The sequence below is a fragment of the Saimiri boliviensis genome, chromosome 21, assembly GCF_048565385.1.
Source record: "Saimiri boliviensis isolate mSaiBol1 chromosome 21, mSaiBol1.pri, whole genome shotgun sequence".
Classification (NCBI taxonomy): Eukaryota; Metazoa; Chordata; class Mammalia; order Primates; family Cebidae; genus Saimiri; species Saimiri boliviensis.
The window spans coordinates 31,810,084-31,822,914 of NC_133469.1; the positions used below are offsets into that span (position 1 = coordinate 31,810,084).

The window sequence follows — 12,831 nt, forward strand, 5'->3', positions numbered from 1 at the left end:
CCTTTCTTATTTCGAGCACACTCTCAGGATCTTCGGACCCGCACCCGGGGGTCCTCACTGGCCCCCTCCGGGAGTCCTCTGCCCGCTGCCCCGACCTCGGGGGTCTCCTCTGACGCAGCGTCGATTCCCTCTCCCTCCTCGGTCCCCTGCCCCGCCCCTCTCACTGCGGCGGAGCCGGTCGGCCGGGGGCCCGCAGGGGAGGAGGCGGAGAGGGCGGGGCCCTCCTCCCCACCCCCTCACTGCCAAGGGGTTGGACCCGGCCGCGGTGGCTATAAAAGGGCCGGCGCCCCGGTGCTGCCGCAGTGCCTCCCGTCCCGCCCCGGCCCCGCGCACCTGCTCTGGCCATGATGAGCTTCGGCGGCGCGGATGCGCTGCTGGGCGCCCCGTTCGCGCCGCTGCACGGCGGCGGCAGCCTCCACTACGCGCTGGCCCGAAAGGGCGGCGCAGGCGGGACGCGCTCGGCCGCCGGCTCCTCCAGCGGCTTCCACTCGTGGACGCGGACGTCTGTGAGCTCCGTGTCCGCCTCGCCCAGCCGCTTCCGCGGCGCCTCGAGCACCGACTCGCTGGACACGCTGAGCAACGGGCCGGAGGGCTGCGTGGTGGCGGCGGCCACGGCGCGCAGTGAGAAGGAGCAGCTGCAGGCGCTGAACGACCGCTTCGCGGGCTACATCGACAAAGTGCGGCAGCTGGAGGCGCACAACCGCAGCCTGGAAGGCGAGGCGGCGGCGCTGCGGCAGCAGCAGGCGGGCCGCGCCGCAATGGGCGAGCTGTACGAGCGCGAGGTCCGCGAGATGCGCGGCGCGGTGCTGCGCCTGGGCGCGGCGCGCGGTCAGCTGCGCCTGGAGCAGGAGCACCTGCTCGAGGACATCGCGCACGTGCGCCAGCGCCTCGACGACGAGGCCCGGCAGCGCGAGGAGGCCGAAGCGGCGGCCCGCGCGCTCGCGCGCTTCGCGCAGGAGGCAGACGCGGCGCGCGTGGAACTGCAGAAGAAGGCGCAGGCGCTGCAGGAGGAATGTGGCTACCTGCGGCGCCACCACCAGGAGGAGGTGGGCGAGCTGCTCGGCCAGATCCAGGGCTGCGGCGCCGCGCAGGCGCAGGTACAGGCCGAGGCGCGCGACGCCCTCAAGTGCGACGTGACGTCGGCGCTGCGCGAGATCCGCGCGCAGCTTGAAGGCCACGCGGTGCAGAGCACGCTGCAGTCCGAGGAGTGGTTCCGAGGTGCGCAGGCGCGCGGCGGGGTGGGGAGGGGCACCCCCCCCCCCCGCTGACCCCGCAGCGAGCGTCCGGGCGGTGGGACCCGAGGGGGCGCTGCAGGACTGCGTGTAGAGTCGCGCGCTCAACTTCTCTTTGAGAAGTGCATACCGCTAGTTAAATCACGATTTTACTCTGGGTCTCTTGTGGGATGCCCCAACTCTGGGTTGTCCTTCGGTTGCCCTTTTCCAGGTTCTTTATGGCTGTACTTTAACTTTGGGCGCCCCACTGCTCTCTACCCTAAGCTTGGGCGACCCCATTCTGAGGTCCCTCCCCTGTCAAGAACAAAGCAAGTTTCCTCTATAGCTCCAAAGTGGTGTACGATTCCGGTCTGCAAGCGCCAGAGACTCTTAGCCCTTATAAGTGGCAAGCCTTCCCCGCCAACGCTGCCGTCCCCTCTCCTGCACCCTGCAGGGAACCCTATTCCTCTTACCCCTACCAGGCTCCTCCCTTCTACCCGCTCAGTGCTTAACCTCCCTACTTTAATCTTCCACGTGGGGTGGAGCAGGACCTTTTCGCATCCTTTCTTACTAGGGGGAACCATTACCACAATCAATTGCCTGTGGCCGAAGTGGCACGTGGGCCCTTTCATGTTTTAATGTACCCTTTCTCCTTTAGGGAAGCTGGGAGCCTCCCAAGTCTGCCCCTCCCCCAACTCCTTGCAGCCCTGCGTCAGCTAGATTGCACTGCCTGAGGCTGTGCCCAGCGGCTGCTGAGTGACCTTGATCAACACTTGCCCTCTCTGATTTTCATTTCTTGTTGAGTTGAAAGAGTGGGGTATACCAACTGGGCTACTTAATCCGGGGAGTTCCTTGATCTCTCACGAAACTGTTTATAAAACTTTGTGGTGTTTTTGGGAGACAGGGCAGAGGCTTCAGTGATTTTCAAATGGGTCTGTGATCTACGATAGTTGAGAATCCTTAACCACCTTGATGGTTTCTAAGTCTTTGCCAGCACTAGCAGGGAAAGCCAGGCAAGCTGGGGTTTGGATGCTTAGCTTTTTCTGTTCCTTTTCCACTCCTCTGCAGAGCAGAACCTTACCATCCCCTCCTCCATCCCCGCAGCAAGGCTCGTCCCTGCGCAAACCTCTTTTGGGTTTGCCAGTCATAGGGGCAGGAGTCCCAGGATTTTTTTTTTTTTTTTTTCCGTATTTTTAGTAGAGACAGGGTTTCTCCATGTCGGTCAGGCTGGTCTTGAACTCCCTACCTCAGGTGATCTGCCTGCCTCAGCCTCCCAAAGTGCTGGAATTACGGACGTGAGCCACCGCGCCTGGCCGCATCCCAGGATTTTACTGGCTTACTCAGCTGGCTTCCTTCCTTTCTCCCTCTCCAACAAGACTTATGTCCTGGGTGCCACTTATCTGGGGATTTAGGATGCTCACTTTCAGGAGCTAGAGGCCAGTTTCCAGACCTCCACTGCCCCTGGAAGGTTTCCTGGGAACCAGGAGCTGGTTGTTGGCAGGGGCCGGGTGTGGCTACCATTGCTCAAGGGCAGTGCCCAGCTAGGGGGAGAAAGGGACAGAAGGGCTGGCACCCAGGCCTCAGGCTCTGCAGTGACCTTGGACTCTTCACGAAAACTTGTAAGGAAGGCTGGAAGGTGACCTGATTGCTCACCGTACCTTCCTATCTCCTAAATGTTACAAGCCACAAGCCTCCAGCCTCCAACTCAGTGTTAAGCCCCAGGGGCCAGGTATCACATCTGAACCCCCAACACTGCCAGGCCCTTGCTAGGAAGCTGGACCAGGCATTAGGACCTGGGTTTCCTCTGCCCTGCCCAGTTTTGGGATCCCACACTGGGGGAGACAGAGCCTGATCTTTGGGGATTTGAGTCCCAGCTCTGCCACTCACTGGCTGGGTGGCCTTGGGGAGTAGTCACTTGCCTTTATCTCACAGGACAGAGTGAGTCAAGCAGCCAGGATGGTACCTGGCACCCAGCAGGCCAATCCATGTGTGTCACCTTCAAAGTCCGGACGTTAGAACCCAAATCCAGATGTGTCTAACCCTGTGCCCTGCTCCCTTCTCCCCCAGTGAGGCTGGACCGACTGTCAGAGGCAGCCAAGGTGAATACAGACGCCATGCGCTCAGCGCAGGAGGAGATAACTGAGTACCGGCGTCAGCTGCAGGCCAGGACTACAGAGCTGGAGGCACTGAAGAGCACCAAGGACTCCCTGGAGAGGCAGCGCTCCGAGCTGGAGGACCGTCATCAGGCTGACATTGCCTCCTACCAGGTGGGCAGGGGCAAGGCACATGGTCACACTGCCTTACCTGACTGGGTAACCCTGGACGAGTGACTGCCCCTCACTGAGTAGGGTTGTAGTGGTTAAGACTGTGGCCCTTGGAGTCAGACATACCAGCACTTTCCAGCTGCGTGAGCCTAGGAAAGTTATCTAATTGTCTGAATCCAAATTCCTTTCCAACAATTAAAAAATAATAATAATAATAATAAGTGTGCCTTGCAGAGCTGGAAAGATTAAAGAGATACACTTTTATTTATTTATATATTTATTTTGAGATGGAGTCTCACTCTGTTGCCCAGTTTGGAGTGCAGTTGCATGATCTCCGCTCACTGCAACCTCTACCTCCTGGGCTCAAAAGATTCTTGTGCCTCAGCTTCCCAAGTAGCTGGGACTACAGGCGTGTGCCACCACACATGGCTGATTTTTGTATTTTTAGTACAGATGGGGTTTCACTATGCTAGCTAGTCTGGTCTCAAACTCCTGGGTGCAGGCAGTCCTCCTGCCTTGGCCTCCAAAGTGCTGGGATTACTGGTGAGCCACTGCGCCTGGCCTCAAGAGATAGACTTTAAATGAGATTAGTGTACTTGTGAATGAGCTTGGCATGGTCTTCGACATTCGATTCTTTCTAGATCTGAATCCCAGCTCTGCCACTCACTAGCTCGGTCTTGGTCACAATGGACATTTGGTAAACAGCAACCAGTGTCTTTGGGTGGCCAGGGGAAGGCCTTGGCAGATTCTTCCTTTTAAAGATAACTAGTGGCCAGGCATGGTGGCTCATGTCTGTAATCCCAGCACTTTGGGAGGCCAAGGCAGGCAGATCACTTCAGGCTGGGAGTTTGAGAACAGCCTGGGCAATACGGTGAAACCCTATCTTTACTAAAAATACAAAAATCAGCCAAGCGTGATGGCTCACACCTGTAATCTCAGCTACTAGGGAGGCTGAGGAAGGAGAATCACTTGAACCCAGAGGCAGAGGTTGCAATGAGCCGAGATCATGCCACTGCACTCCAGACTGGGCGACAGAGTGAGACTCCGTCTCAAAAATAAATAAATAAAAAATACAAAAATACAAAAAAGTTAGCCGGGTGTGGTAGCGTGCGCCTGTATCACCTCTGTATCACATGTATCACCTCTCCTCCCCAGGAAGTCCCAGCTACTCAGGAGGCTGAGGCACGAGAATCTCTTGTGCCCAGGAGTCAGGGGTTACAGTGAGCCGAGATGGTGCCACTGCACTCCAGCCTGGGCAACAGAGTAAGAGTCTGTCTCAAAAAGTAAAAAATAAAAATAAAGATAACTGGTGAGAGAAAGTACTACTTTCTAAGAACTTAGCATGCAAGTAATATATAATATATAGTGATTATAGAATAATTAGAAAATCGAGAAAAAAGAAGAGACGATAAAATTAGCCATAACAATTCACATTAAACGGTGGCTACAGTGGGCCTCGGGTTGGGCGAGAAATTTCAAGTCTCCCCAAATCCCAGGACCAAGTTTCAAGTTTGAGTGTCGTCTCAGTCATCAGTGCTTACCAGACGCTAACTATGTGGCGGACACTGTGGCTCACCGGGGAAAGACAGGAGCAAAAGCAGACAAGGCCCTGCTTCCACTGTGCTTTTTTTTAGCTTCTTTTTTGAGACACAGTCTTGCTCTGTAGCCCAGGCCAGAGTGCAGCAGCGAGATCATAGCTCACTGCAGCCTTGAACTCCTGGGCTCAAGTGATCCTCCTGCCTCAGCCTCCTGAGTAGCTGGGACTACAGGTGTACATTACCATGCCCAGCTAATTATTTAACTTTTTTCTAGAGATGAGGTCTCACTGTGTTCCCCAGGCTGGTCTCAAACTCCTGGGCTGAAGCCATCCTCCTGCCTTGGCCTCCCAAAATGCTGAGATTACAGGTGTGAACCACCAGAGTCTTGCCATGTTGCCCAGGCTGGAGTACAGTGGTGCGATCTCAGCTCACTGTAACCTCCACCTCCTGAGTTCAAGCAATTCTCCTGCCCTCAGCCTCTCAAGTAGCTGGGATTACAGACATGCGCCACCACACTCAGCTAATTTTTGTATTTTTAGTAAAGACAGGGTTTCACCATGTTGGCCAGGCTAGTCTCGAACTCTTGAACTCAAGTGATCCGCCCGCCTCACCTTCCCAAAGTGTTGGGAATACAGGCATGAGCCACCACTCCCATCCTCACTGAGCATTTTCTAAGTTCAAGATCTCCAAAAGTTCTCCCATTATCCTGCCAACCAAACCAGCAATAACCACTGTTGACATCTGATGAATTTCATTCCAGACCTTTCCCAGGCTAAGGTCATTATTCAGCAGGATTTTTGCTCCAGATTGTTTCATGTCGACTACTGAGGACCTTACAGCTCTGACACAGTAGGGGTTGGCCCCAGTGAGCCTGGCTGGACGGGCCTGCTCTGGGGTTGCACAGCCCGCCGCAGCTTTCCTGGTACTGAGGGCCAGGCTCTGGCTGGCATGTGACATGTATCACCTCTCCTCCCCAGGAAGCCATTCAGCAGCTGGACGCCGAGCTGAGGAACACCAAGTGGGAGATGGCAGCCCAGCTGCGAGAATACCAGGACCTGCTCAATGTCAAGATGGCTCTGGATATAGAGATAGCCGCTTACAGGTGAGGTGCACAGGGGCCGTCACATGGTGGAGAAACCTTGTGTTCCTACCAGATGCTAAGCCTTGGGTTTCAAACCCCTGTTTAGGCAGCCTACCTGTCTTAGGGACAAAAGTCTTTTAAAATTTCAGCAAAATAGACATAATATAAAATTTACCATTGAACCAATTTATTTTATTTATTTATTTATTTATTTTTAAGATGAAGTCTTGCTCTGTTGCCAGGCTGGAGTGCAGTGGCATGATCTCAGTTCACTGCAACCTCTGCCTCCCAGGTTCAAGTGATTCTCCTGCCTCAGCCTCCTGAGTAGCTGGGATTACAGGCGCGTGCCACCACACCCGGCTAATTTTTGTATTTTAGTAACTACAGGGTTTCACCATGTTAGCCAGACTGGTCTCGAACTTTTGACCTTGTGATCTGCCTGCCTCGGTCTCCCAAAGTGCTGGGATTACAGGCGTTAGCCATTGTGCCTGGCCTATTTATTTATTTTTTTGAGACAGAGTCTTACTGTGTTGCCCAGGCTGGAGTGCAGTGGTACGATCTCTGCTCATTGCAACCTCTCCCTCCCAGGTTCAAGTGATTCCTGTGCCTCAGCCTCCTGAGAAGTTAGGATTACAGGTGCCTGCCATCACACCTGGCTTATTTTTATATATTTTTTTAGTGGAAACGGGGTTTCACCATGTTGGCCAGGCTGGTCTCGAACTCATGGTCTCAAGCCATTTGCCCACCTCAGCCTCCCAAAGTGTTGGGATTGCAGGCGTGAGCCACCACGCCCAGCCCCATATAACCGTTTTGAGTAGATGGTTCCATGATATTAAGTACATTGATGTTACTGTGCAGCCATCACCATCGTCTGTCTCCAGAACTGTTTTCATTATCCCAAACTGAAACTCCATACCCGTGAAACCATCATTATCATTCTCTCCTTCCCTCAGCCCCTGGCAGCCACTGTTTACTTTGTGAGACATGAGTCTTTTTTTTTTTGAGATGGAGTCTCACTGTCACCCAGGTTGGAGTGCAGCAGCGCAATCTTGGCTCACTGCCAACTCTCTCTCCTGGGTTCAAGTGATTCTCCTGCCTGAGCCTCCCAAGTAGCTGGGATTACAGATGCACGCCACCACACTCAGCTAATTTTTATATTTTTTGTAAAGACCAGGTTTTACCATGTTAGCCAGGCTGGTCTTCAGCTCCTAACCTTGGGTGGTCCACCCACTGCAGCCTCCCAAAGTGCTGGGATTACAGGTGTGAGCCACTGAGCCCAGCCAATGAGTCTTGAGAGTGACTTTCATTCTGAAATGATTTCGAAGGGTGGAAGTTCCTCATCCCCTCTCCAAATCCAGCCAGTCAGAGGCCTGCTTTGGAGGCAAAAGAGGTGCTTGAGTTGTCAGGGGCCTTTAAAACTCTATCCTTTAGAGTTTCTTTGCTCTGCTCACTGTAACTTCTGCCTCCTGAGTTCAAGTGATTCTCCTGCCTCAGCCTCGCAAGTAGCTGGGATTAGAGGTGTGTGCCACCAGAGTCAGCTAATTTTTTTTTTTTTTTTTTTTTTTTTGAGATAGAGTCTCGCTCTGTTGCCAGACTGGAGTGCAGTGGCATGATCTCAGCTCACTGCAACCTCTGCCTCTTGGGTTCAAGTGATTCCCCTGCCTCAGCCTCCCGAGTAGCTGGGACTACAGGCATGCATAACCACGCCCAGCTAAATTTTTTTTTTTTGTATTTTAGTAGAGACAGGGTTTCACCATGTTGGCCAGGATGGTTTCAATCTCTTGACTTCGTGATCTGCCCACCTCAGCCTCCCAAAGTGCTGGGATTACAGGCGTGAGCCACTGCCCAGCCTAATTTTTGTATTTTTAGTAGAGACACGGTTTCACCATGTTGGCCAGGCTAGTCTTGAACTCCTGACCTCAAGTGTTCCACCTGCCTCGGCTTCCCAAAGTGTTGGGAATACAGCAAGCATTCATTTCTTGGGGAAATAAAGTGGAGATGATAATAAGAGCATCCATGTCGGCCGGGCGCGGTGGCTCAAGCCTGTAATCCCAGCACTTTGGGAGGCCGAGGCGGGTGGATCACGAGGTCGAGAGATCGAGACCAACCTGGTCAACATGGTGAAACCCCGTCTCTACTAAAAATACAAAAAATTAGCTGGGCATGGTGGTGCGTGCCTATAATCCCAGCTACTCAGGAGGCTGAGGCAGGAGAATTGCCTGAACCCAGGAGGCGGAGGTTGTGGTGAGCCGAGATCGCGCCATTGCACTCCAGCCTGGGTAACAAGAGCGAAACTCCGTCTCAAAAAAAAAAAAAAAAAAAAAAAAAGAGCATCCATGTCATAGGGTTGTCAGGAAGAAGAGCTCATCCTGTTCCCAAGCTAATCCAGGAAGCACAGGTATCACTGGGCTGCAAGAGAGGGAGCCCTTAGTCAATGGCAGCCTTGAGAAAGCCAGTCTGAGGAATAAGACCTGGAGGAGCAGGGCTAAGGAGCAGGACTGATCACCCAAGGACCTGTCCCAATAATGGCTTCCTACCTCTTGGCCCTCATCTGTAATCTTGCAGCTCAAAGCATGGCACATGAACAGCGCAACCGGCATCATTCCAGAGCTTATTAGAAAGATAGTCTCTCTGTTGGGTGTAGTGGCTCATACTTGTAATCCCAGCACTTTGGGGAAAAAAAAAAAAAAAGATGGGTTTAATGCAACATGCCTTTAGTCCCAACTATTTGGGAGACTGACATGGGAGGTGGGAGGATCACCTGAGCCCAGGAGTTCGAGGCTGCTGTGAGCTATGATTATACCACCGCACTCCAGCCTGGGTGATAGAGTGAAACCCTGTCTCAACAACAACAACAAAGACAGACTCTCAGGCTCCGCCCCAGACCTGCTGAATCAGAATCTGCATTTTGATGAGATCCCCGGTCATCTGGGAAGAACTGGTCTGAGGTGGTAACCCCCACAGTGACTCTGAGACAGGTACTCTGCCAAGTCTTTTCCATTCATTCTCTCACTGAAACAACCCTCTGGCCGAGAGATGCTAATGACCTTCTTTTTCCGATCAGGAAATTGAGGCCCAAAGAGTTTGTATGTCTTGGCCAAGGTCGCCCATCTAGTGAGGAGCAAAGCCGAGAGGGGAAACTAGCCTCTACCCTATTCCTAAAACTCAAAAGATGGTAATATGGGGTACAGGAGACCCTCGTGATTCAAATGTGGAAGCATTCTAAGACCTCTTAAACCCAGATTGATAAAAGGGGGATTGTTTGCTCAAGCTCCCAGGGGTCTCCTGAATAATATTTCAGTTTGAGGGATAATACATTTAACTTTTGTGAAATTTATTTAGGAGCTTTCTCTTGGCCATTTTTTTAGGGAGCAGAAGTTGTTTTACTTCAAAAGTTGTTTTATTTCAAAACCTTTTCTTTTTTTTTTTTTTTTTTTTTGAGACGGAGTTTGGAGTTTCGCTCTTGTTACCCAGGCTGGAGTGCAATGGCGTGATCTCGGCTCACCGCAACCTCTGCCTTCTGGGTTCAGGCAATTCTCCTGCCTCAGCCTCCTGAGTAGCTGGGATTACAGGCAGGCGCCACCATGCCCAGCTAATTTTTTGTATTTTTAGCAGAGACAGGGTTTCACCATGTTGACCAGGATGGTCTCGATCTCTTGACCTTGTGATCCACCCGCCTCGGCCTCCCAAAGTGCTGGGATTACAGGCTTGAGCCACCGCGCCCGGCCTTTATTTCAAAACCTCAGTTGCATTGAAGAAGACTAGTTGCTCCAGCCTGGGCAACAGAGTGAGACCCTGTTTCAAAAAAAAAAAAAAAAAAAACAGTCCCACTGGGGTACACATTCTGGGTGGTCACTGGGATGATTTGCCAAGTGACCTTCTCCAGTCTCAGAATGCTCACTGTTAATATTCCTGTTCCACCAAAAGCCATATCATTTGATGTCAATGACCTTCAGGATAATCTAGGAAGAACCCAAGCAGTACATTTGTTCTGAGTTTAGAGTAATGTGTTCCATTATGCATCCTGCAGAAAACTCCTGGAAGGTGAAGAGTGTCGGATTGGCTTTGGCCCAGTTCCTTTCTCACTTTCGGAAGGACTCCCCAAAATTCCCTCTGTGCCCACTCACATAAAGGTCAAAAGCGAAGAGAAGATCAAAGTGGTAGAGAAGTCTGAGAAAGAAACTGTGATTGTGGAGGAACAGACGGAGGAGACCCAAGTGACCGAAGAAGTGACCGAAGAAGAAGAGAAAGAGGTCAAAGAGGAGGAGGGCAAGGAGGAAGAAGGGGCTGAAGAGGAGGAGGCAGCACGGGGAGGAGAAGAAGTAAAGTCTCCCCCAGCAGAAGAGGCCGCATCCCCAGAGAAGGAAGCCAAGTCCCCGGCGAAGGAAGAGGCAAAGTCACCAGCTGAGGCCAAGTCCCCAGAGAAAGAGGAAGCAAAATCTCCAGCTGAGGCCAAGTCCCCCGAGAAGGCCAAGTCCCCGGCAAAGGAAGAGGCAAAGTCACCAGTAGAGGCCAAGTCTCCAGAGAAGGCCAAGTCCCCAGCGAAGGAAGAGGCAAAGTCACCGGCTGAGCCCAAGTCTCCAGCAAAGGAAGAGGAAGCAAAATCTCCAGCTGAGGTCAAGTCCCCCGAGAAGGCCAAGTCCCCAGCAAAGGAAGAGGCAAAGTCACCAGTAGAGGCCAAGTCTCCAGAGAAGGCCAAGTCCCCAGCGAAGGAAGAGGCAAAGTCACCGGCTGAGGCCAAATCCCCAGTGAAGGAGGAAGCAAAGTCCCCCGAGAAGGCCAAGTCCCCAGTGAAGGAGGAAGCAAAGTCCCCCGAGAAGGCCAAGTCCCCAGTGAAGGAAGAAGTGAAGTCCCCTGAGAAGGCCAAGTCCCCAGTGAAGGAGGAAGCAAAGTCCCCTGAGAAGGCCAAGTCCCCAGTGAAGGAAGAAGCGAAGTCCCCCGAGAAGGCCAAGTCCCCAGTGAAGGAAGAAGCGAAGTCCCCTGAGAAGGCCAAGACTCCTGATGTGAAGTCTCCAGAAGCTAAGACCCCAGCAAAGGAGGAAGCAAAGTCCCCTGCAGACAAATCCCCCGAAAAGGCCAAAAGCCCTGTCAAGGAGGAGGTCAAGTCCCCAGAGAAGGCGAAGTCTCCCCTGAAGGAGGATGCCAAGGCCCCTGAGAAGGAGATCCCAAAGAAGGAAGAGGTGAAGTCCCCAGTGAAGGAGGAGAAGCCCCAGGAGGTGAAAGTCAAAGAGCCCCCAAAGAAGGCAGAAGAAGAGAAAGCTCCCACCACACCAAAAACGGAGAAGGACAGCAAGAAAGAGGAGGCACCCAAGAAGGAGGCTGCAAAGCCTGAGGTGGAGAAGAAGGAACCTGCCGTTGAAAAGCCCAAAGAATCCAAAGGCGAAGCCAAAAAGGAAGAGGCTGAAGATAAGAAAAAGGCAGCCACCCCAGAGAAGGAGGCTCCTGCCAAGGCGGCGGTGAAGGAAGACGCTAAACCCAAAGAGAAGACAGAGGTGGCCAAGAAAGAACCAGATGATGCCAAGGCCAAGGAACCCAGCAAACCAGCAGAGAAGGAGGCGGCCGCGGCAGCACCGGAGAAAAAAGACAGCAAGGAGGAGCAGGCCAGCGAGGCCAAGAAGCCTGACGAGAAACCCAAGACAGAGGCCAGAGCCAAGGAGGATGACAAGACCCTCTCAAAGGAGCCCAGCAAACCGAAGGCGGAAAAGGCTGAAAAATCCTCCAGCACAGACCAAAAAGACAGCAGGCCTCCAGAGAAGGCCACAGAAGACAAAGCCGCCAAGGGGAAGTAAGGCGTGGAGGAAGAAACGTCTGGAGCAGCCAAAGAGACTCAGAAGGGTCCCGGAGCTCAAGGATCAGAGTAACGTAATTTTCACTTTTCCTCTCTTTATGTAAGAAGAAACTGCTAAGATGACGGGGCCTCCTTCTTCAAACAGGAATTTCTGTTAGCAGTATGTTAGCAAGAGAGGGCACTTCCAGCCCCCTGCCCCCACACCCTCCCCAGGTGATGGACAATTATGTTATGATAGCTTATGTAGCTGAATGTGATATATGCCGAATGCCACACTTAAACACTTGACTATAAGAACTGCCCCCCCTTTCCAAATAAGTGCATTTATTGCCTCTATGTGCAACTGACAGATGACCGCAATAATGAATGAGCAGTTAGAACACATTATGCTTGAGATGTCTTAACCTATTCCCAAATGCCTTCTGTTTTCCAAAGGAGTGGTCAAGCCCTTGCCCAGAGCTCTCTATTCTGGAAGAGCGACCCAGGTGGGGCTGGGCACTGGCCACTGAATTATGCCAGGGCGCACTTTCCACTGGATTCCACTTTCAATTGCTTCTGTGCAATAAAACCAAGTGCTTATAAAATGAAAATGTTGCCACTGTTATTTATTCTCTTCCCCTGGGAAGGCTAGGGGCAGAGCAGGGGAGGTCTGTATGTGACACCCAAGACTGCATGGGACTGAGCGAGCATCAGTTCTCTTGTGGGTCTAGAGTGACTTGCATGGTCTCTCTGGTGCTATTTCCTGGGCACAAACCATGTAGCAGGCTCACGCCTGTAATCCCAACACTGCTAGGGGCTTTATTTTTATGATCATAGGCAGGTGGCCTTGTGTCTGGTTTCTTAGTGTGGTCTGTGGACTGCCTTCATCAGCATCACTTGGGAACATTATAAAAGTACACACTCCAGCAGGACATGATGGCTCATGCCAATGAGGCCAACACTTTGGGAG

The 12,831-nt window shown here is 52.7% G+C and overlaps 1 protein-coding gene across 1 annotated transcript; it reads left to right on the plus strand.

Annotated features, from left to right (window-relative positions):
- The first annotated feature begins 287 nt into the window (after positions 1 to 287).
- NEFH (neurofilament heavy chain) lies at positions 288 to 12,472 on the plus strand. The gene is made up of 4 exons (XM_039462369.2): positions 288 to 1,218; positions 3,279 to 3,478; positions 5,991 to 6,115; positions 10,125 to 12,472. Exons 1-4 carry the CDS (start codon positions 345 to 347, stop codon positions 11,881 to 11,883), a joined length of 2,958 nt encoding a protein of 985 aa, XP_039318303.2. The 5' UTR covers positions 288 to 344; the 3' UTR covers positions 11,884 to 12,472.
- The last annotated feature ends 359 nt before the right edge of the window (positions 12,473 to 12,831 follow it).

Excerpts from the sequence above, each read along its gene's own strand:
- NEFH (XM_039462369.2), top strand. The coding sequence starts at position 345 with ATGATGAGCTTCGGCGGCGCGGATGCGCTGCTGGGCGCCCCGTTCGCG. Across the intron at positions 3,479-5,990 it reads CTGACATTGCCTCCTACCAG|GAAGCCATTCAGCAGCTGGA; the intron begins GTGGGCAGGGGC and ends TCTCCTCCCCAG. Across the intron at positions 6,116-10,124 it reads ATAGAGATAGCCGCTTACAG|AAAACTCCTGGAAGGTGAAG; the intron begins GTGAGGTGCACA and ends TGCATCCTGCAG.